This window comes from Engraulis encrasicolus, chromosome 1, assembly GCF_034702125.1.
Source record: "Engraulis encrasicolus isolate BLACKSEA-1 chromosome 1, IST_EnEncr_1.0, whole genome shotgun sequence".
Lineage (NCBI taxonomy): Eukaryota > Metazoa > Chordata > Actinopteri > Clupeiformes > Engraulidae > Engraulis > Engraulis encrasicolus.
The window spans coordinates 11,823,031-11,844,597 of NC_085857.1; the positions used below are offsets into that span (position 1 = coordinate 11,823,031).

The 21,567-nt window shown below is 42.0% G+C and overlaps 2 protein-coding genes across 3 annotated transcripts in view; both read left to right on the forward strand.

Moving 5' to 3' along the window:
* Window positions 1-1,305, forward strand: part of LOC134447788 (sulfotransferase 6B1-like) — a 27,409-nt gene extending 26,104 nt beyond the window's left edge. Inside the window, exons 8-9 of the mRNA XM_063197439.1 lie at window positions 1-139; window positions 1,019-1,305. The exon at window positions 1-139 is cut by the window's left edge and continues 12 nt beyond it. Coding sequence (XP_063053509.1) covers window positions 1-139; window positions 1,019-1,146 — 267 coding nt within the window. The 3' untranslated portion in view covers window positions 1,147-1,305. The remainder of the gene's footprint in view (window positions 140-1,018) is intronic.
* Window positions 1,306-2,289: 984 nt separating this feature from the next.
* Window positions 2,290-10,952, forward strand: LOC134447805 (sulfotransferase 6B1-like). 2 transcript variants are annotated; one of them, XM_063197461.1, is made up of 7 exons: window positions 2,290-2,647; window positions 4,912-5,024; window positions 5,801-5,899; window positions 6,233-6,356; window positions 6,625-6,719; window positions 7,647-7,806; window positions 9,735-10,952. In XM_063197461.1, exons 1-7 carry the CDS (start codon window positions 2,437-2,439, stop codon window positions 9,860-9,862), a joined length of 930 nt encoding a protein of 309 aa, XP_063053531.1. In that variant the 5' UTR covers window positions 2,290-2,436; the 3' UTR covers window positions 9,863-10,952. The 2 variants fall into 2 exon arrangements, with proteins under 2 accessions (XP_063053531.1, XP_063053540.1); XM_063197470.1 differs by having other exon boundaries at window positions 2,291-2,647; window positions 7,650-7,806.
* Window positions 10,953-21,567: the final 10,615 nt, after the last annotated feature.

Genomic DNA, 21,567 nt, shown 5'->3' on the forward strand with positions numbered 1-21,567 from the left:
GGCATCAGGGAGATCTCCCAGTTCTTCGGCTTCCCCCTGACAGAGGAGCAGGTGCAGAAGATCTACTCAGAGACGACCTTCAACGCCATGAAGTCAGGAAGCTCCCACGGCAAAATGGCCGACATCTTCTTCAGAAAAGGTCAGTTAGAAAATCTGATCCAATTGTGAAATTAATGGTAACACTTTATTTGACGCCGGTGTCATACGGTTGACTAGTGGTGTGGATCGGCACTGCCCTCACGATCCGATTCGATCACGATTCGGGAGGTAGTAGATCCGATTCGATTCGATTCTATTAGATCCAATCCGATTCCGATCCGATTCGTTTCTACAATGCATTGCAATGCATTACATTTCTACTGAACGCAAAGCAAATGTTCAGCCATGATGAGGAAATACAAGTAGTCAGATACTGAGCAACAATTTATTGGCTGTTTTCTGTATCAGTCTGTATCAGTCTTGCAATGTTTTGAAGTGTTTTTATTTAATTTAACATTCATTTGCTCCCGAAATATCCATGGAAGTAATTGAAACTTAAAAAAATTGCCGGATTGATTCTGGAACTTGCCGGATCTGGATCTGGATCGTCCATGCCCCGGATCGATTCGGATCGCCGAATCGATCATTGTTGACACCACTACGGTTGACATAGCAGTGTCATAATAGTGTCAAAGCTGTGTCATGAGCGAGTCATAAACATGGTGAAAAGTTGACATTGTCAGGGCTATCTTTGCCATAACCGAATGTCACTTAATGATAAAGTCATAAAATGTTTATGACATTGACATAATGTGTATGACACATGAATGACTGCATTATGACACTATTATGACATTGTTATGTCATACGTATGACACCTGCGTCAAGTAAAGTGCTCCAAATAAATTGATGATGAATTGATTGAGTAATTGTCACATTGTCAAATGTGATGTGGAATAAGGTTATTTGTGTAATAGAGTCATTAGAACTACATTTTTTCAAGCATCGTTATTTGTGATGGTGTGTCTGTCTCCACCAGGTGAGGTGGGTGACTGGAAGAACCACTTCAGTGAAGCCCAGAGCCAGCAGATGGATGAGGAGTTCAACAAGAGACTAGCAGGAACCAGACTGGGGAAGAGGCTCAAATATGACACCTACTGCAAATAGAGAGGACAATACAGAACACATTTTACATTTTTATATACATTTTTTTAAAGTCTTGTATAACAAAAGATGCACACAAATATATTGTTCAATATTATAGTAGGCCTATGTGAAAATGTATAGTGCAAAATGTCTTATAATAAAAAATAACCTAATACAGTACTTTTTAAATAAAGCCACTTTTTGTATGTATTTGTGCTGTACTTCACCCTTACTGCACCACTAGATGGGGTGACAATGCCAAGAGACAAATTATTGTGCATGCATACAAACAGAAATGTGGGGGAGGCAAGAACGGAAAAAGGAAATAAATAATGAATGGATACAAAATTTTATTATTTTTAAATAATTTTTTAAATAATTTTAATATTTTTTATTTAATAGTGAAACTCCACAGCTGAATTCTAGTGCAAATAGGAGGATAATAGCTGCTTATGTTCAGTTATGTCTCTTTAAAGGGACAGTTTGGTCAATTTCAACATGCAGTTGTAATGCTCACACTACCCTGGACTTGTCAGTCCCTGAGATTTTTTTTTCTTCTTCTTCAGCCGTTTCCGAGATCCTGGTCATTGTAATGGGGGCAGCTCTTTGTTTACATTTCCAAAAAACATTTTTATTTATTCCCAAAAACATCCAAAAGGTTATAAAACATCAGCAGACAACTAGCAAACAGCAGTACCTTTTGGGAAAATATTTAGAGTTGGCCTATGTTTCATTTTTTAAAAATGTAAACAAACGCTGCCCCCATTAGAACTGCTCATATCTCGGAAAGGGCTGAGCCGAAAAATGTGGCATCACCAGGTACTGACAAGTCAAGGGTAGCGTGAGCAATACAACTGCATGTTGAAATTGACCAAACTGTCCCTTTAAGAGGGAGGTCGGAGTCCATTTGCCGATAGCACACAGCAGCAGCAGAAGTTAATGTTCTTCTTAATGTCTGCTATATACTATAGGTTACTGCTATAGTAGCAGTCTGTGAGCCTCGACTGACTTACACACACACACACACACACACACACACACACACACACACACACATGCATACTCACGTACACACACACACACGCACGCACGCACGCACACGAGCACACACACACACACACACACACACACACACACACACACACACACACACACACACACACACACACACACACACACACACACACACACACACACACACAGAGAGTCAGGAAACACACCCTCTTTTCATTGCATATCAGAGCCGGCGCAACATTTCTACAGATATCTCCATCCCAGACCACCAGGCATTTTCTTGTTACAAATTCAAGCATGAGTCTATCGGCCGGCCAACTGGGTGGTGCCAAAACATGGAGACAGACCAGAATAGAGATGGCGAAGTTGTTAAAGGACGAAGAGAAGCTGTACGTGTTCGACGGCGTTCGCTATCCCGTGCTGCTCTGTCCAGCCGAGAACATGGAGGCCCTTAGGACCCTGCAGGCTCGGTCGGACGACATAGTCCAGCTGTCCTTCCCCAAGTGCGGTACGTGCTGTGTGGAGTTGTTGCGTAACTTTTCTGACTTGGTTTTGCACTCCATGTGCAGTCCAGTCACAACTTTTAGAATGTATCAGACCCTGTTACTAGTTATGTTATCATATTTACACTGAGTGTGCATATTGAAGGGATTATACTACTCACTAGTAGCAGGAAAAGAACTGCAGGAAGCATCTCAAAACCGAACTGAAGTAACTTCAGTGGCACTTTTCTTCCCTGAAAAGGGAGCGCTGTCACTTTAAGCAGACACCTCCAGCTTCTGGCCAATCAATTCACGTCACCAGTCAGAAAACCTCTGGACAAAGCCAAACAGTCTGTGTGCCATGAAGACAAACTGGTCTACTTCTCAATGACTAGACCCAGGGATGACTGGAGCACTCAGCATACTTTTAAAGTTTTAGTTTTATTTTTTGGTGCACAAAGTGACTGTGTGCATGTTGATGAGTGCAAACCCAGTTTTCAAAGTGAGAAGTTCAAATCCTTTTTGTTGTGTTTTATTATTTCATGGCTGGATTACGTTTCGATAATCCAGCCATGAAATAATAAAAGACAACAAAAAGGATTTTAAGTGTGCAGACTTCTCACTTTGAAAACTACAGTTTGCCTTCGTCCTGCACCTTTTTCTAGGATGTGCACAATCCTCTCCTTCAACTGCATGAGTGCAAACCCACAATCAAACTATAAGAATATGACATCATTGTGAAGCTGTCAGCTGTCTTTGGTCTGCAACAATCAGGAGATCTTGAGTACGTTCCAATATACGACCTTGCATCCTCGACTTGTGCTTGTTGCCTCATACCAGGAAGTAATACATCATGATGACATCACTGACAACACAGCATTATATTTCAATATCTTGCAAAAGCTCAAGTGTAAAGTCATTTCCTCATTTGCAAACTGGATGGTGAATGAAGAATAGTCCTTCAAACGTTGTTGTGGCTAGGCTGACAGTTGGGAAACTTTATTGTTTTCTCCACAGAGGAGGGGCCAGGAGGCGGGGCAAGGCCGAAAGCACAAGTGGAGGACGCAAGGTAGCATATTGGAAGGCATTCTTGCTTTGCTCTCCACTTGTTTGCCAGGCTTATGTTAATTATTGATTATGTGAAGTGAAAGGCCACGTGGGAAACTCCAACTCCCATTGCCATTGTGGCACTCCACAGCACACAACAAAGTGCACACTGCACACAACAAAATTGCATTTATGCCTCACCCGCGCAAGGGGGCAGTCCCCAATGGCGCCCCAAGGGAGCAGTGTGGCGGGACAGTAACATGCTAAGGGTACCTCACTTATGGAGGAGGATGGGGGAGAGTACTATATAATTACTTTAACCCACCAATATGGGACTCAAACCTAGACCTTCTGGGGTGCCATACTGGTAGCCTGATTATTATCTGACCAAGACCATAGCAATTAACATTTCCCAAACGGTATGGTTGACCTGTTTCCCTTGGTTTGCTTATGGTTGTTTGCTTACTGACAAAGTGGGAGGAGTTCCCGTATTTTCGGGAACTCGGAAAGTACTTGCATTGCTCTTGACCTGACTAGTTGCAACGCTGAAAGTGTTGCGTCACCTAGGAGGGCACAGCCTGACTACCAAACTGGGGCTCTGACAATCAAACTGTAAAAATGTGAACACAATATTCAAGCTAAGACATACAGTAGTTGTGATGTTGTGGTCCACTTATTTCCCAGGCTTGTGTTTGTTATTGATTATGATTGTAGAAAAGGGGAGTAGAGTTGCCCCGCTGGGACCTGAACCCAGACCTCCTGGGGTACCATACAGGGGCTCTGACTGCTATACCAAAGAGCCAGGCCCATTCAAGTCAGTCAGAGCGCATCCACAACCCTTGTGATGGCCACTCCATCACAATTAGCAATGGGATGTTGTTAACGAAGAAAATCACAATGCTGCAGAAATGTCAGATATGTCAAGAGAGAACCAAATATACAGCTAATTTCACACTGATTAAGCTCACTATATCAACACCAAGTTTGGTGTGAATGAATGAATGAATGAATGAATGAATGAATGAATGAATGAATGAATGAATGAATGAATGAATGAATGAATGAATGAATGAATGAATGAATGAATGAAAATCCATGGAGTGGAGATGATATTGCATGACATTGTAACAAATCTATAATTGACTGAAGAATGTAAAATTGGTAAATATCCTACCTGAAACACAAACAGTTCCACAGCGATTTTCAGCAGTGTCAATGAAAGTACTTTCCATACTTTCCGCAGGGTTTAACTGGATGACGGCCCTCTTGAGGAAGATGTTGGCTGCTGTGGCGGGGAAGACGTTCTCCTTAGACATGCCTCCACAGCTTGAGTTCTGCACGCCAGACATGCAAAAGGTATTACACATTTCTATCAATCCAGAACTCTAACCCTAACCCCTAGATACAAAAGGTATCATGCATGAATGACAGTGTATCTGTCCATAGAATCTTCATAAGAGTAAGAGTATGCACATCCCACCTCTCTGAGGCCATGGTGCAGGACAAAGGCCCATCTGATAGTAGAAAGAGTAGAAATCCGCACACTGTAGCTCCGCTTTGAAAACGTATTCAGGTCATACCTACCTACCATATGTACGACCTGAATACATTTCCAAAGCGGAACTACAGTGTGCAGATTTCTACTCTTTCCAGCATTTCTACCCCAAACCCTAACCCTAATTCAAAACCCTAACCATTATTGTTAATCTAATACTGTCCTCCTTACCCATTAACATTTTGTTTTGCATTTGGGAAAGCTTACATTCTCTGCTCCACATTGCATTTGGTAGCGCATTGCTTTTACATGGTTTCTCATCGGTAGCCTAAATCTTTTACTTACTGACACACATGCATCCATATGGTGGGTTGTGTGTGTCCTGTTTGCACCTCTGATCGACTGCTTGTCTTTATGCTATTTATTGACTGTCTACCTTTTTACTGTTACCAATATTACTCAGCCTTTGGCCTTCCATCAGTTTACCATCTCTCAGATTCATCAGCACAACGTAAACTTGATTAAAAAGTTTTGAGGGAAATGAGAAAATGCAGAATACAGTACAGAACAACCCTGATTCTGTATTTGATTTCCTTAGTCCGTTACCATAGAAATCCTGTGTTTGTTTGTTCCACAGACTATACAACAAGAGCCATCGCCACGGATACTGGGGATTCATTCTCATTTGGAGAGACTTCCTGTTTTGGCACAGTCCATCCGAGACAACAAGACCAAGGTAAACTTTCCTAATGGTGTTTATCTAATTGTCTCCAGAAGAATATTTATCCATGACATTACAAGTCCAATTGTCTAATTATTTATTTCATAATTTATTTCATAATGGGCATAATGATGTGACCATCGATGCTACAAGATTTGAGCCTTGCAAAGACCTTGAACAGTTTGTTGGGCAAATGAAAATCGCTGCCTTTGTTTCAAAGAAAAGGATCGGACAAAAAAAAACATTTTTGCTAAATGCATTGCTAGTTTACAACAATTTACATTTCACATTTACATACAGTAATTACTCTCACTTTCTCTCCCCCCCCCCCCCCAATTCTCTCATTAGGTTCTGATGATGTTCAGGAATCCCAAAGACACTGCCGTCTCCTATTTCCACTTCATGAACAGCAACCCAACCTTGCCCAGCGCAGAATGGGATACGTTCTTCTCAGACTTCATGAGTGGAGAAGGTGATGAGAGTCAGTCTCAGTCAGCCATAGAGAGACCATACGTATCACAGCCACAGGAAATGCTTTCTTAGGCTCATTGTCTACCCTTTGAGTTGCTGTTCTTAAATTTAAAATGAGCTATAATACAATTAATCAATCTCAGGTGACTCCTAAACATGTGTCTACTGCAGAAGGCTACTTTGAAACAGCGCTCAGATATGCAGGTAAGAAACATAATTATATTTAAAAAATTAAAATGAATCCCATGTACATTCTGTCCTCTCTGCAGTTACATTCGGATCGTATCTGCATCACATTGAAGCTTGTGCAAAAATAGCAGAGGAGCCAAATGTGATGACTGTTATCTACGAGGAATTAAAGGAGGTAACACACACACACACACACACACACACACACACACACACACACACACACACACACACACACACACACACACACACACACACACACACTGACACAGACACACACACACACACAAATGCAAACACACATGCATGCACATGCATACACAAGCACATTTTCATTCAATTGTATCTGTGTCCGCAATAATGAATGTCCGCAACATTGTTCTATGTTCCCAAAACAGTGTGTCGGAAACCAAATAGTTCCTGAAGTTGCTTCTGGCTTTTGCCTGTAGTTCTGTTTGACTGTCAGTTTATTCCTCTATTTTCCCATACAATCCCACACCTCATGGGACACAAATCATTTGCACAGTCTGATTCCCTGGTAGATCGCCAGATTCCTGAATCTGCCTCTTTCTGTCTGTCTGTCTGTCTGTCTGTCTGTCTGTCTGTTATTCTATTTTCTCATACAGTCCCATCTCTCATGGCCGTCATGGGACACAAATACTTTGGACAGTCTGACTTTCCCTTTTATTTTATTTTACAACACGGAGGGGATCGAAATATCATTTTAATACCGCCATTGGATTACATGCTTCGATTTTCGGCTAAAAACACCGTTGAGGTCCCATGAAATCGGGGGAAGTGACGTCACTTTCAAGCTCTACACAAGCAGGTCCTGACTGAGAGTTCAGGCCGATCGGCAGGATCCTAAGCAGCCTCTGTCTTCTGCCTCTCTGTGCCTCTCTTTTCTCGTACAATCACACCCCACCCCACAAACATACAATCACTCCTCAAACCCCCTTTTCTATACAATCACACCCCATCCCACATACAATAATACCCCAGGACACCTACAATCATACCCCATACAATCACACATATTATTTGCACTTGTCTCACATCTCTGTCTCTCTTTCTTTCTCTGTCCCGTGTCCTACTAAATAAGCAGGACCTGTGTGAGAGTGTGAGGCGGATTGCCAGCTTCCTGGATCTACCTCTGTCTGAGGAGCAGGTGGTGGCCATCTCCTCTGAGGGAACCTTCAGCGCCATGAAGGAGAACGCTGTCAGCACCCATGGACAGTTTGGCAACGTCCTCTTCCGGAAAGGTTGGTGTACATTGTGAAGGAGAATGATAATAATAATAATAATAATAATAATAATAATAATAATAATAATACATCAATTTTGTATAGCGCTTTTCTAAATACCCTAAATAAGAGGCTTTACAGAACATGTAACATAAAACAAAAACATGAACAGAAATTCAAAGACATACAGAGACTAAAACACAACACAACGGCAATGGAAAGTTTTTGTCCATAAATCATGACGGTATGGAGCGTTCACGTTTGTGGAGAAATATGGAAGCCCACGACGGGGGCGGCGATGAAAAGGCCATGGCGGGATACGAAAATCCAGAGCCTCCCGTCGTGGGGGGCGAGCTCGGCTGAAGGAGGCAGCCAGTGAAGTTCTATGGACGGAGGAGCCGCGGAGACGCCGGCAGAGGGGGGCCAACTGTTATCAACTACTCTGACAAGCAAGACACGGGCATGAACGCCGCAAGGACGCCGACTCGAGGATGGACGAAGAAGGCAGTGCAGGTTGTGGTAGTTGGAGAAATCTGCAGCCAGGAACCGGCACATGGTGTAGAGTGGTTGGAGAAACCAACAGCCACGCTGGATCGACAACAGTCTGGACTTCCTGAAGACAATGTTGGAGCAGGCGTCGGAGGCAGCAATCGAGAACAGCAGGTGTTGTGCAGCCACAGCAGCGGGCCAACGCATGTGTAGCTGTAACGCCGTCAAGGTTTGCCAGCAGCCAGGCATCGGTGACAGGTTCTTCCGAAAAGGGTGAAAATAGTCCGAAGTTTTGTGTTTATTTTTTTGATTTAGTGAATGATTAGGAGTGGAAGAGAACGAGCAGCAGCAGCCAAAACGCGCCAGCGTCCACTCGCACTCATTCCGGAAACGGAGAAGAAAGTTAACTTATCCACCGGTCTTACAACACACCGTAGGCGTTAGGGCTGGGGTACCAAAATTCTCATTGGTGTGAAAGGTCACAGAGCACCCACAATTCAAGTGATCGTTACACATAGTTAAGCCATTGTCATTGCAGCCAGTTAAACGCATAAGTTGCCCTGCTGTCTTTAGTTTGTAAGTTAACTCAACTTGAGAAAGAGGTCAGTTGAGAAAAGACTCGACTTGAGTTAACTTACAAACTTAAGGCAGCACGAGCACGGCAACTTATCTTTTGGCGTTTAACGTATATGGTGAAGAACAGCGAACACTTTAAATTTCTGTAGTGACAATTTGTTTCGAATATTCATTCTATTGAATTTTGGCTTAGGGCCCCAACTTACCCTAGAACAGACATGATCAACTGGCGGACCCAGGTCCGGATGCGGACCCAAACGCAATGTCATCCGGACCAAGACAAAATCCATCTGTATTTAATATGTATAAATTATACATGAGATTTCGCTGCCATGCGATCTATAGGTGTATTTCGCCAGTCTTATGACAAATGAAAGTATCATCACTATGACAACTCAGTGAGAGAGCAAGAGGCCAGTGCGGCCAGCGAGTGAGGCTATTTTCTGCATCGGTCCGTAGCGACTTTTTGGACCCTGGAAACATGCGAAATTTGGCGAGTGGACCTTTGCAGTTTCTAGTTGAGCACCCCTGCCCTAGAATCACTGGAAAGGAGAGGCTGGAGCACACGGCAGCTTAGTTCTCAAGACTTTATTTTGTGCACACACCCGACCAACATTTCGGTGTTGCTACACCTTCCTCAGAGTCGGTCGGGTGTGTGCACAAAATAAAGTCTTGAAAACTAAGCTGCAGTGTGCTCCAGCCTCTCCTCTCCAGTGATGTCTGTCCCACTGTGATGCACCTGCAAGCTGAGTGAGGGATGATGCGTAGAGTCCCAATTTTACCCTAGAATCACCTCTGAGTCTATGATGTTTCACAACAACAACAATGTAGAAGGAACAATTTATGATTCCAAATAATGACACTCTGTCTGTCTTCTCCAGGTGAGGTGGGTGACTGGAAGAACCACTTCAGTGAAGCCCAGAGCCAGCAGATGGATGAGGAGTTCAACAAGAGACTAGCAGGAACCAGACTGGGGAACAGACTCAAATATGACATCTACTGCAAATAGACTAGTACCATACAGGAGAAGATACTCAAATATGACACCTACTGCAAATAGACTAGAATCAGACAGGAGAACAGACTCAAATATGACACCTACTGCAAATAGACTAGAATCAGACAGGAGAACAGACTCAAATATGACACCTACTGCAAATAGAGGAGAACCAGACTGGGGAACAGACTCAAATATGACACCTACTGCAAATAGAGGAGAACCAGACTGGAGAACAGACTCAAATATGACACCTACTGCAAATAGACTAGCACCAAACTGGAGAATAGTGGTGTAAATGATGGTGCATTCCCCAGAGGTAGGAGCTTCCCAATATGCAACCAGGAGGCAGCTACCTCCCACTTGAAAGTGTTCCTACCAGCAAGTCAACCAAACTACAAACATGGAGAGACAAAAATACATATCCACTTCTCAGCTATGTAAACAATGAGGTGTAAACAACACCATGCGTTTTTTCATTTAGCTGCATTTCATCATTGAAAGAGGCAATGCCAATAACTACACCTTAGACAGGTTCACGGGCGGTTTTGCAGCTGTTAACCTGTCCAAATCAAGTCTATTTGTCCATAGAATGGTGATTGCTGAGTAATGTGCAACATAAAATATTCTTAACACTGTGCGCTGCCATTGCTGTGATGACATCACAATTGTCACTGGGATCAGGTCGGTGTGCTTCGATTTTGCCCCAGCTCGCGACTTGAACATTCCGCTTCAACAGGCATTCCAATGCATTTCAGCAAGTAGGAGGTCAGAAGCATCCCATCTCCCATCCTTGGGGAATGCACCATAATAATCAAAATGTATCGATTTAATCGAATCATATCGTAGGGTATTCTTAAGTATCCAAAAATAATCGGATCCCTGCTATAAGAAATCGATACCGTATCCGTATCGTATCCTCATGGAGACTGTGATTTACACCCCTACTGGAGAACAGACTCAAATATGACACCTACTGCAAGTAGGAGGTTGAGAAAATGTATATTCTTTTAGTGGCAGCATGCAACTAATGTGAACTTGTTTCTTCAACTTGTTTTATACTGTAGCCTAACAATAAAATGAAGATCTCTCATAAAGAAGAAGGTGTGTTCTTGACTTTACACTTTATTTTATCCCTCTCTCTCTCCCTCTCTCTCTCCCTCCCTCTCTCTCTCTCTCTCACACAGACACTCACACACACACACACACACACTTCCCCTCATCAATGGCTAATGCCTAATCGAATCAATGTGGGCTTCCACTTAGATTACATGCAGATTTGTACCACAATTCCTTCATTGTTCAGTTGCTACCGAAACATTTACTGTATCTACTATCATGAACACAAAAAGTCAAAGCGACCAGTAGCTAATCTAATATGTGTGGCTGTCAACTTACTGAAATTGAACCTCTCATTTTGTTTTTACTAAGAACCAACGGCTAACTGATAACCTCAGACACACCCTGCAACATGAAACGGTGGACTGGAATTGAAATTGTGCAGGATGTGATTTCAAATAAATGTTTTACATTCCCACACCACTCATGCACAGTGGCATCTCTTCAGAGACCTCTGAACCTTTTGCTCTTGTTGTTGTCCGTTTCTGTGTAATCATCACCTTATTGGGAGGAGACAACACATTCAGAGACGAAAGGATAATTAGGATATACTACAGCTACAACTGGCATCATTTGACTCAGGGGCTGGGCTAAAATGTGGTGTTGATGTTCAGTTCATAAGAGGAAAGTCATCACTTTGCAGTGCAAATAGGGGCAAAACCCCCAAATATTTACAGTATAGAGGCAGACGTGAGATGCCTCATTTTGTTTGCCCCCTGCTGCTACAACCGCCAGGTAAAAGGTAATAACAGTTAACACTTTCTTTTACGACCTGTGTCGTGTCTATTCAAAGAGCAAAAAGTGGTGGCCGAGTCATGCTGTGACGAGCTGTAGGCCTACCAGAAAACCTGCAGTGGAAAAGAGGCAATGGTGGATTGTCCTTTTTTGTTTTTGGTGCTGTAGGTGGTATCAAAGGAGGAATCCTCCAAGGCTGATGGCAACTCACCTGCATCCAGATGCCATGCACCCATCGTTCAAGAAAAAGAAGGCCAAGGTTAAGTATTAAAAATCAACAAGGGTCATCCGTCTGTCTGTCTGCTTGGAAGAAAGTGAAAGCCCATTGGGAAACTCCAACTCCCATTGTCATTGTGACACAGCACTCCACAGCACACAAGTGAACACTGCACACTGCACACAACGAAATTGCATTTATGCCTCACCCGTGCAAGGGGGCAGCCCTCAGTGGCGCCCCATGGGGAGCAGTGCGGTGGGACGGTACCATGCTCAGGGTACCTCAGTCATGGAGGAGGATGCGGGAGAGCACTGGTTGATTACTCCCCCCACCAACCTGGCGGGTCGGGAGTCGAACCGGCAACCTCTGGGATGCAAGTCTGACGCCCTAACCGCTCACCCATGACTGTCCCATGCTTGTGGCTTGTTGTTTGAATTGATGCAAGATGATAGGTACCCATTCTCTTTTGCAACCATTGTCAGAGGTGCAGATCATAATATCAGAAAGTAAAGACCAACTCACATCAAAAATCACAGAGGTCACAAAGATATGCATGAAGAAATAGAAACTGCATGGGTGAAATGGACAAACAGAAGGAATTCGAGTAGGATTGTGTTACTGTAACTTTCTCAATGTGAATATTGAGGCTACACCCTTCAAAAAAAGAAGAAAGATCCACACATTGAATGCTGGTTGCTGCTCTCGGTTTACTATGCACAGTATTTTGACCCTTATGTGGTCTTTGTCACCAGGAGCAGCAACAGTGTGGATATTTCTCCTTTCTTTTATGATTTGGTCTACTCCACTTCCTGCTTAATTGGATGTGCATGCACTGCTTATGTAGCCAATACCCTTACCATTGTCCATCCATTGTGACCCCAACGTGTGTTCTAGATCCACTGTTAGAGGTGCAGAGGCTGATGTCAGAAAGTAAAGACCAGTGGTGTAGTCTACTTTTTTATGGTGGGTATACTGAGCATTTTTTGAAGTGGGTATACTGTAAATATTTGTGCTATTCAAAACAATGGATAAATCAATTTTAAGTGGGTATACTGAAATCCCTGAAATTTAGAAGTGGGTATACTCAGTATACCCGCGTTCTACGTAGACTACACCACTGGTAAAGACTAACAAACATCAGTGATGCCAGAGGTGCTAAGATGCACAAATTAATAGAAATTGCATGGTTTAAGTGGACAACTGCAAGGCATTCAAGCAGGATTTTGTTAACTTTCTGAATGCATGGGATCCTTTGTACAGAAGTATCAATCCATCCATGGTGACCCCCCCATGTGTGTTCTAGATTCTAGTTGTGTGGCGGAACCCCAAGGATACGCTGGTGTCATTCTACCACTTCATGGAGAAGAACCCAGCTGCCCTGTGTGCAATGGAATCAGTTCTTCGCAGACTTCATGAAAGGAGAAGGTTAGGACCTCACAGATTCAATTTTCATTTGAATCATCCATAATTTCAATGCACACTAATTAGCACATCTTATACTATAAGATTGAAGTTAGTAAATATATTATTATATATTATATTTAATATTTACATAGTATTTTTTCCTATTAATGTATAGGAAGGTACTGGAGGCAGTTTGCCGTAAATGACCACACATAGCTTTACAGCATGCATGTGGAATGAAAAATAATTGTTTGATTTTTATATTTTGAACTGCTTTGGCAAATGCATTCAGTGAATGCTAAGAGCCACAACCCTAAACAAATAAAGGACACGTTAACCTACAGAAAACTTTCCACAGCCTCCAAAAATGTATAGTCATGGTCAGGATCATTTGATACGGAACAAAGAAAGCAAAGAAAGCAGACAGGTTTATCAAGAGCAGGCAGGTTTACATTTTGGCTTATCATTAATGAAATCCGCTGTGTGTAGCCTAGCTGGTAGAAGGGCAGGAGTGTGTGGTTTGGCTAAGGCCAAAGTACAGTAGGGTTTTAAGTGTAATTATCAAATAATATACCAAGACTGCAAAGTCATTCACTTATCACTAATGAAATCTCTAATGACTTACAATTGACGACATAATCACAGTCTACAACACTCATACATAAAAAGTTCACAGGAAATACATGTATACAGAACAATATGTGCGGATGCCAAGTAGAGTTAGATTTTTTTTTAAAGTAGCCTACATTAGTTAAAGAAACTCCCGCACACTGACCATTTCGCTGTTCTTTCTTTAATAAACGACGTTTCGGTACTAGACCTTCATCGGGCAATCTCCTGATGAAGGTCTAGTACCGAAACGTCGTTTATTAAAGAAAGAAGAGCGAAATGGTCAGTGTGCGGGAGTTTCTTTAACTATTGCTGAGTGACCCATGGTGCCATCTCCGACGCACCTGCCAGCTGAGGTGTGCGAAAAAAGCCAAAGTTTAACAAAGTAGCCTACATTAGCACAGGGTTAATAGTCTAGAGGGAATTTGTGAAAATCGTTCACTTCGTGACAAGTTTCTGATTTTTGGCAGGGTGTTAGCTATGGGTCTACGGTTTTCAAAAATCATTGGAGGCAAATTGGCGGCGCCCCCTATTGGCCGTTATCCATAAAATGCAAAATGGCCTTATTTTGCCTGATTTTTGTCTGAAATTGTTCTATAATCCGACATTTTACAATCTATTTAATGAAATGGTTGTTATGCCAATACTATATTACCATTTGAAGCTCATTTTCACATCAAATGTGTGGTCATAGTCAGTTTTTTGTTGAAAAATGGTGCACTGTTGAGAATTACCAGGGTATCACAGTCATTAACTGTAAAATCTCATCCCAAATTTCTAGCTCAATGATTTAGTGTTTTACAGCAATTTGCACAGTACACAACCACTCTGTGCAGGTGTACAGTAAATTGCTGTATTATTGTTGTTTTTGTTCATTTAGATGTTCCTCGAGCTTCCCAGTATTCCATTTGTTCCTGTATTATGATTTGTGTTTTAGGCAAGTTATTTTAGGCAGCTTGTTTGACACACGTTCATTCTTCAATTACCTGTGATTGAAGTTATAGGGGTGGTATTGCAGCTGGATGGCAGTCACGGACCATACTCATTGGTGTAGGATAGTGTACATGGCTCCTTAATTTTTTTAAATGCAACACAACAAATAGCACATTGCACATACCTTTTGATAGACTATGCTATTTTTGTTAAATTGATGAAAGGGTGAATGATTGAAACATTTTAAGAACCTGTAACACTCCTGCTTGCAACAGGCAGCCCAATTAAAACTCAATCGGTGCTTTGGTTTCCCTGAAAACTAGAAGATGTTACTGCCTCACCTGCAAACTGTCTGATCACTCTGGTCAGACGGTACCCTCGCACTTGTAAACCTGGACTCTCAACCTCTTCTTTGTGAAAGCTTGCTTTAATGGCCTATTTTTTGCTCTGCTCTCCAAGGCATGTGCCATTACTTCTGGTATTGTTGCATATTGCTGGTTATCCTCCCCCCTACTCTGGATCCATTCACTCTCCACCACTGCCAGGCTCATCTGGAACACAAAAACAGTCAGGCACGGATGCTGTTCATCGACTTCAGCTCTGCGTTCAACACAGTAATCCCTCAACATCCAATGGACAAACTGAGTACAATAGGCATCAGCACTTCACTGTGCAACTGGCTGCTGGACTTTCTCACAAACAGACCACAGACAGTGAGAGTTAGCATTGCAAGAACTCCTCAGTGACCACCATCATTGGCACCGGGCTGTCACAAGGATGTGTGCTATCTCCCCTTCTGTTCACGCTGATGACCCACGAATGCTGTGGCAGATTTGAAATGAATCACATCCTCAAATTTGCTGATGATACAACAGTGGTGGGCCTAATCAGAGACAACAATGATTCAGAGTACAGAGAGGAGGTACAGCAACTCATCAACTGGTGTAAGAGGAACAACCTGCTTCTCAATGTCAACAAAACAAAAGACATAACTGTACTTCAGGAAAAAACAACCAACACACATCCCAATCATCATCAATGGAAGTGCTGTGGAGTCAGCACAATGTTCCTGGGAGTGCACATCACCAATGACCTCACAAAGACTACCAACACCACAGCCCTAGTCAAAAAGGCGCAGACATAACTCCACTTCCTGCGGAGGATGAGAAGAGCCGACGTCCCCACATCTGCACTCACCAGCTTCTACAGAGGTGCCATTGAGATCATCCTGACCAGCAGTCTCTCCATCTGGCATGGCAGTTGTCTAGCTAGAGACAAGTAGGCACAGTGGTGTAGTCTACTTTTTATGGTGGGTATACTGTATATATTTGTGCTATTCAAATCAATGGATCAATCAATTTGAAGTGGGTATACTGAAATCCCTGAAATTTAGAAGTGGGTATACTCCGTATACCCGCGTTCTACGTAGACTACACCACTGAGTAGGCACTATACAGAGGCTGGTGATGACAGCAGAAAAGATCATCAGATCACCCATACCAGCCATCCAGGAACTGTACACTTCACACTGTTCCAAGAGGGCACTTCTGTGTTAACCCTGTTACATAGATTTTGACAATAAAGTTCACTTGACGACTTGAGTGTTGCAAATTATACTTTGCTTTGAGAGCTAGCTTTTAGTATTGCTAGTGCTTGTTGTATTAGCCTACTTGATGCAGCTGAAGCAAGACTGACCAATGCCATTTTCGCAATCAACATGGGGCACCTATGTAAGTCACGCCCTTCTTCTGGGGCTGTAACTAGCAACATTTCGAATGGAGGTGAATGGAGCGAGTCAAGCTAAATCCTAGTTCCGTTTGACATGTGCTCTAGATTTCACATAATATGATAGCAGTGAATTTTAAAGGTTTCGATTGATGTCGTAAGACCGCTCATTTTCGGCAAGAAAGCTTATTTTAGTTTTTGTGCAAAACTGTGTAAAAGACTACAACCTGTGCCTCAAGTATTTGACATGAACAGAGGCTGAAGGTGCATATCCAGCCCAACCGCTGCACCGCGGCTGAAGTGCCTGCACGTCAGACATGCGACTTCTGTTGTGTAGTCCAAATAATTACCGGTACATAGTTTTGCATGCACTTAACTCACAAATCGCTTGACAAATGAAGTCGACAAGAACAACATTGGTTATCAATAATTCTGAGGTACAGCATATGCACAGCACGTGTGTTTTAGGGGGGTATGTAAGGCGGATCGGAAAACAGGTTTGAAGAGAACAGCACTTCAAGAGAAGAGTGTGATGGAATAGTTGCATGCTAATGGTACCTCAGTCGTGGAGGGTGAAGCCAAGTGGGACCAGAAACTTGTCAAGAAGTGAACAATTCTTATGAAAATTTTGAAATTTATGAAATCGTTCACTTCTTGAGACGTTTCTGGTTTTTGGCAGAGTGTTTATGTATAAGGTTTTAAAAAAATCAGTGGATACAAATCAGTGGAGACAAATGGCCTTATTTCACCTTTTTTTGTCTGAAATTGTTATATAGTCCAATGTTTCCCATTTCATTCAATGAAATAATTGTTATGGCAATTCTTTATTACTATTTTAAGGTCATTTTCATGTCATTTGTGTGGTCATGGTCACTTTTTATTTAAAAAAAAAAACGGTTTATATTACGCTGTTAAGAATTACCGTGGTGTCACAGTAATTAACTGCAAAATTTCACAGCACATCACTGTCAATTATTTTGAGTATTTTACTGTAATGTGCACAGTACACAGCAACACTGTAAATGAGTGTATTTTTGTTCGGTTAGATATTACTGGGACTTCACAGTATTTTATTGTTCCTGTATTATGACTTGTATTTTAGTCGTTATTTTAGGCGGCGCAATCGAAACTCATTCATTCTTCAATTGCCTGTGATAGCCAGCTGCAATAACACACCTACAAATTCAGTCATTGACCATTGGTTTCTGAACACAGCTTACCTTGATTTTGGTAATATGGACCATTTTTAGAGCAAAAATTGACCATGACCAGTTATTTCTCGAGAAATTACCTTCAAATAGTAATATGGCGTTTACATAACACTCATTTTATTTAGTGAAATGGGAAAAGCTGCACCCTACAACATTTTCAGACCATAATAAGGTAGGATACAACCCATTTTCTTTTCAGCAGGGGCCATTTTGAAAGTAATGGATACCGGCCAGTAGGGGGCGCCGCCAACTTGCCTCCAATGATTTTTGGAAACCTCAGACCCATACCTAACACCTTGCAAAAAATCAGAAACTTGTCACAAAGTGAACAATTGTTATGAAAATCCACAAATTCCCTCCAGACTATAAGTACAGTCCCTTCCCCTTGTCCCTTCCAATGGAGCAAGGGATAGGGCTTGAATCACAACCACTACGAGTTGGGATACCCCTTCAACAATCAAGTATGTCACCAGTACAGGGTTGGACTGGCCATCTGGCATAGCGGGCAATTCCTGGTGGGGTCCGCACCCTCGTGGGCCCCTATTTTCAGAAATGTTTTTTTTTTTAAACTTTGTAATGTTGTGAATAAAGGTACTGTGAAAATTGCAGAGGGTGTTTTGGGACATGGGAAATTGACTTGGTAGAATGGTGATGGTCCACATGTTGCAAATACTGTGCATGCCTTTATAGACTGTTCTATCCAGGACTTAAACCTTTCCATTTACAGTGATCTATGGCTCCTACTTTGACCATGCCGAGGCCTGGGAGAAGCTCTACGATGACCCCAATGTCATGACCATCACGTATGAGGAGCTGAAACATGTAACGGTAGGGACACATAGGAGGCGAAGCACTCGAAGCAAAGAGAGGCGAAATCCAACCGTCATCAGGTCGTCGCGGCGAATCAAATGGAATGGAACAGTTATGTTGTTGATTTGATTGGGCCGTGGCAGGCAAATTCGCTCCTCATTTGCATAGCATTAAACTTTCTTTAATAATTTCGCTTCGCTTCGCTCCTGTTCGCTTGCTGACGCTTGTCATCGCTTGCCTTCGCCTCTCTCATAGGAATGAATGGCAAAGTTCGCAAATTCGCGTGTATGTGTCCCTACCGTAAGACACCTGAAACAAGCTACAAAAAATTTACCTATCCATACTGTGCATGAGGACACAGGTTTGAATCTGGCCAGCTGGGTTATTCCCAACCTTACCCCATCTTTCTATCCCACTTAATTTCCTGTCTGGTCTTCACTGTCCTGTTTAGTGAAGGCCTCAGAACATCATGCCTACATTTATATACAACTATTACAAATACTGCACATTGCTTACAACTCCTCAAAGCCATACATGCAATTTACATACTGTACTATATTTAAGTATCTCTGTTCACAATATCTTGTTTTTTTCTCTTGTATCATGACCTCAGTGGATCCATCAAGTTGATCTCTCAGTTCTTTGGTCCTGAGTCCTGAAATCTGCCCCTTGGTCTTGTGTGCGTATTTGTTCTATACATTGTCAGTCACTTCATACTGTACAAGTCTCAACATGCGACATGCTCCACAGATAAGCCTAACAGTCCGCATCTAAATGATCAAAGGTAGTCAGATTAAAGCTTATAGTGGTATGTGGTTGTGGAGAATCCAGAAATAGGACTATGCAAACTTGGAAATAGGACTATGCAAACTTGGAAAAAGGACTATGCAGACTTTAGGCCAGTTCTGTGTCTAGCCGTGAAGATTCTCACTCATTCAAGACCCTGTTTCTCAAAAGCATTGTTGCTAACCACTTATTAGCTACGTATATATTAGTGAATGGGAAATTACATTGCAACCAAGTAAGTTACTAACTTGGTTAACAAAGATGCTGAAAAGAAACACACCCCAGGTCATTACATTACATTACATTACATTACGCTTTCATTCAAGCAACTAAAAAAATGGTTACAAGATATTAGTCACAGTCCCTGGAGCAATGTGGGGTAGTACTTTCATTCACTACAATCATGGATGAAGGTGTAGGGACACAAATTCTATTGGTAAGGGAGGGGTTCAAATCCGAAACCCTCTGAGCCGAATACCACCTCCCTAACTAGGCCACAGCTCCAACTACTCATCTTTTCAGTGTTTCACTGCTCAGGTGGGTCAAAAGGTGAAACGCCTTCCAGCTGTAGCTTTAGGAATTTGCATGGGGTGGGGTGAGGGTGACCATCGGCAGGCAGCCTGCTCGGAGAGTAAATCAGTGTTGGATCGCCACTAGCCGTATGAGGTAGAATACAATAGAGAGCAGTCACAATGTGATGTATTTGTATCTAGTTACCAGGGCCGGGGCTAGGCACACAGTAGGCAAACAATACGGTCAGCAAATGTCTTGGGGACGGCAAGTCCCACAGAATTAGAATATTAAGTGAAATGAAGCATTAAACATTACATTGACAATGATTTTTCATGGGCGCTCAGTACATATGTAAGCAGATCGGCTGTGGTTTATCAGTTATTTTAACAGATTCAATTTCTAATTTACTCGACACGGCTCTGCCAACTGCTGTTGGAGTTACTCATGTACAGCACGTATGAAACCAAAAACCCATGCTGGATCACTAAATCTTTCTTTTGTAACACAGGATTAGTTCCCTCTCTCCCTCAGGGAGTGTTACAGTATTGGTGACAAAATAAGGAAGTGTAGACATCCTGTCAGGAGAGAACACATTTCACCACAGAAAGATTTGAGCAACACTGTACTTTTGATGTCAATGCTCTTTAACTTCTGTGACTGTCTTCTCCAGACTGGGGAAGAGGCTCAAATACGACACCTACTGCAAATAGACTAGCACCAAACTGGAGAACAGACTCAAATATGACACCTACTGCAAATAGACTAGCACCAAACTGGAGAACAGACTCAAATATGACACCTACTGCAAATAGAGAAGAAGACTCATTTTCAATTTACTTTGTAATAAGATGGTTTCATGTACCCTTTCTTTTCCAGCAGTGTACATTGTTGTTATTCCAGGAGGATACTGTATGTATGTTACAATTTTGATTAGGAGGTTTGTAGAAGGTAAACAGTTTGTAACAATGTAGTATAGCTGAAATCCAATAAGAATGTGTGTGTGTATTACCCATAAAATAAAAACATTTCATGAACTTATCTGGTTTGTGGCATTTTCCTATAAAGCAAAAGCATGCAAAGTACTTTCAGATGTTTCTGCCCCTGTTCTTTCGTTCCTTGTAAGGTGTTTCATACTTGTTCTCTGATGATACTTTGATACATAGGACAATATATGAGTATGAATATGAATTAAAATAAGAACAGAACTAAACCATATTGTTAAATTTGAATATTAACATGTGCAGATCATATGGAACAACCAAAATATTGCCTAGACTTTTATATATACAAACAAAGCATCATCTGAGAACACATATGAAATATGTGTTATTGTAATGATGCCGTGTCTAATCCCCAAGCCATTAGCCAAGTTTAACCTGAGGCCAAGTACCTAACACAGGAACTTGGAAACAATTGTGGACAAAAAAAAAAATCCTGAAGCATTTGAATGGCTGTGGTGAGGTTGACCTTAAAGACATATTACTATATAATTTATGTCTGTCCTGTAGTATGCCTTATATGTTGTTGCTGTCTATCTACACACCTAATCGCCCCTTTTGGGGACAATACAATTGAAAAGTTGAAGTTGATTTACACGATGTAGTATCCTGAAGTAATCCTGAAATTCAGTTGTTTTACAAATACCTAAGTGTAAT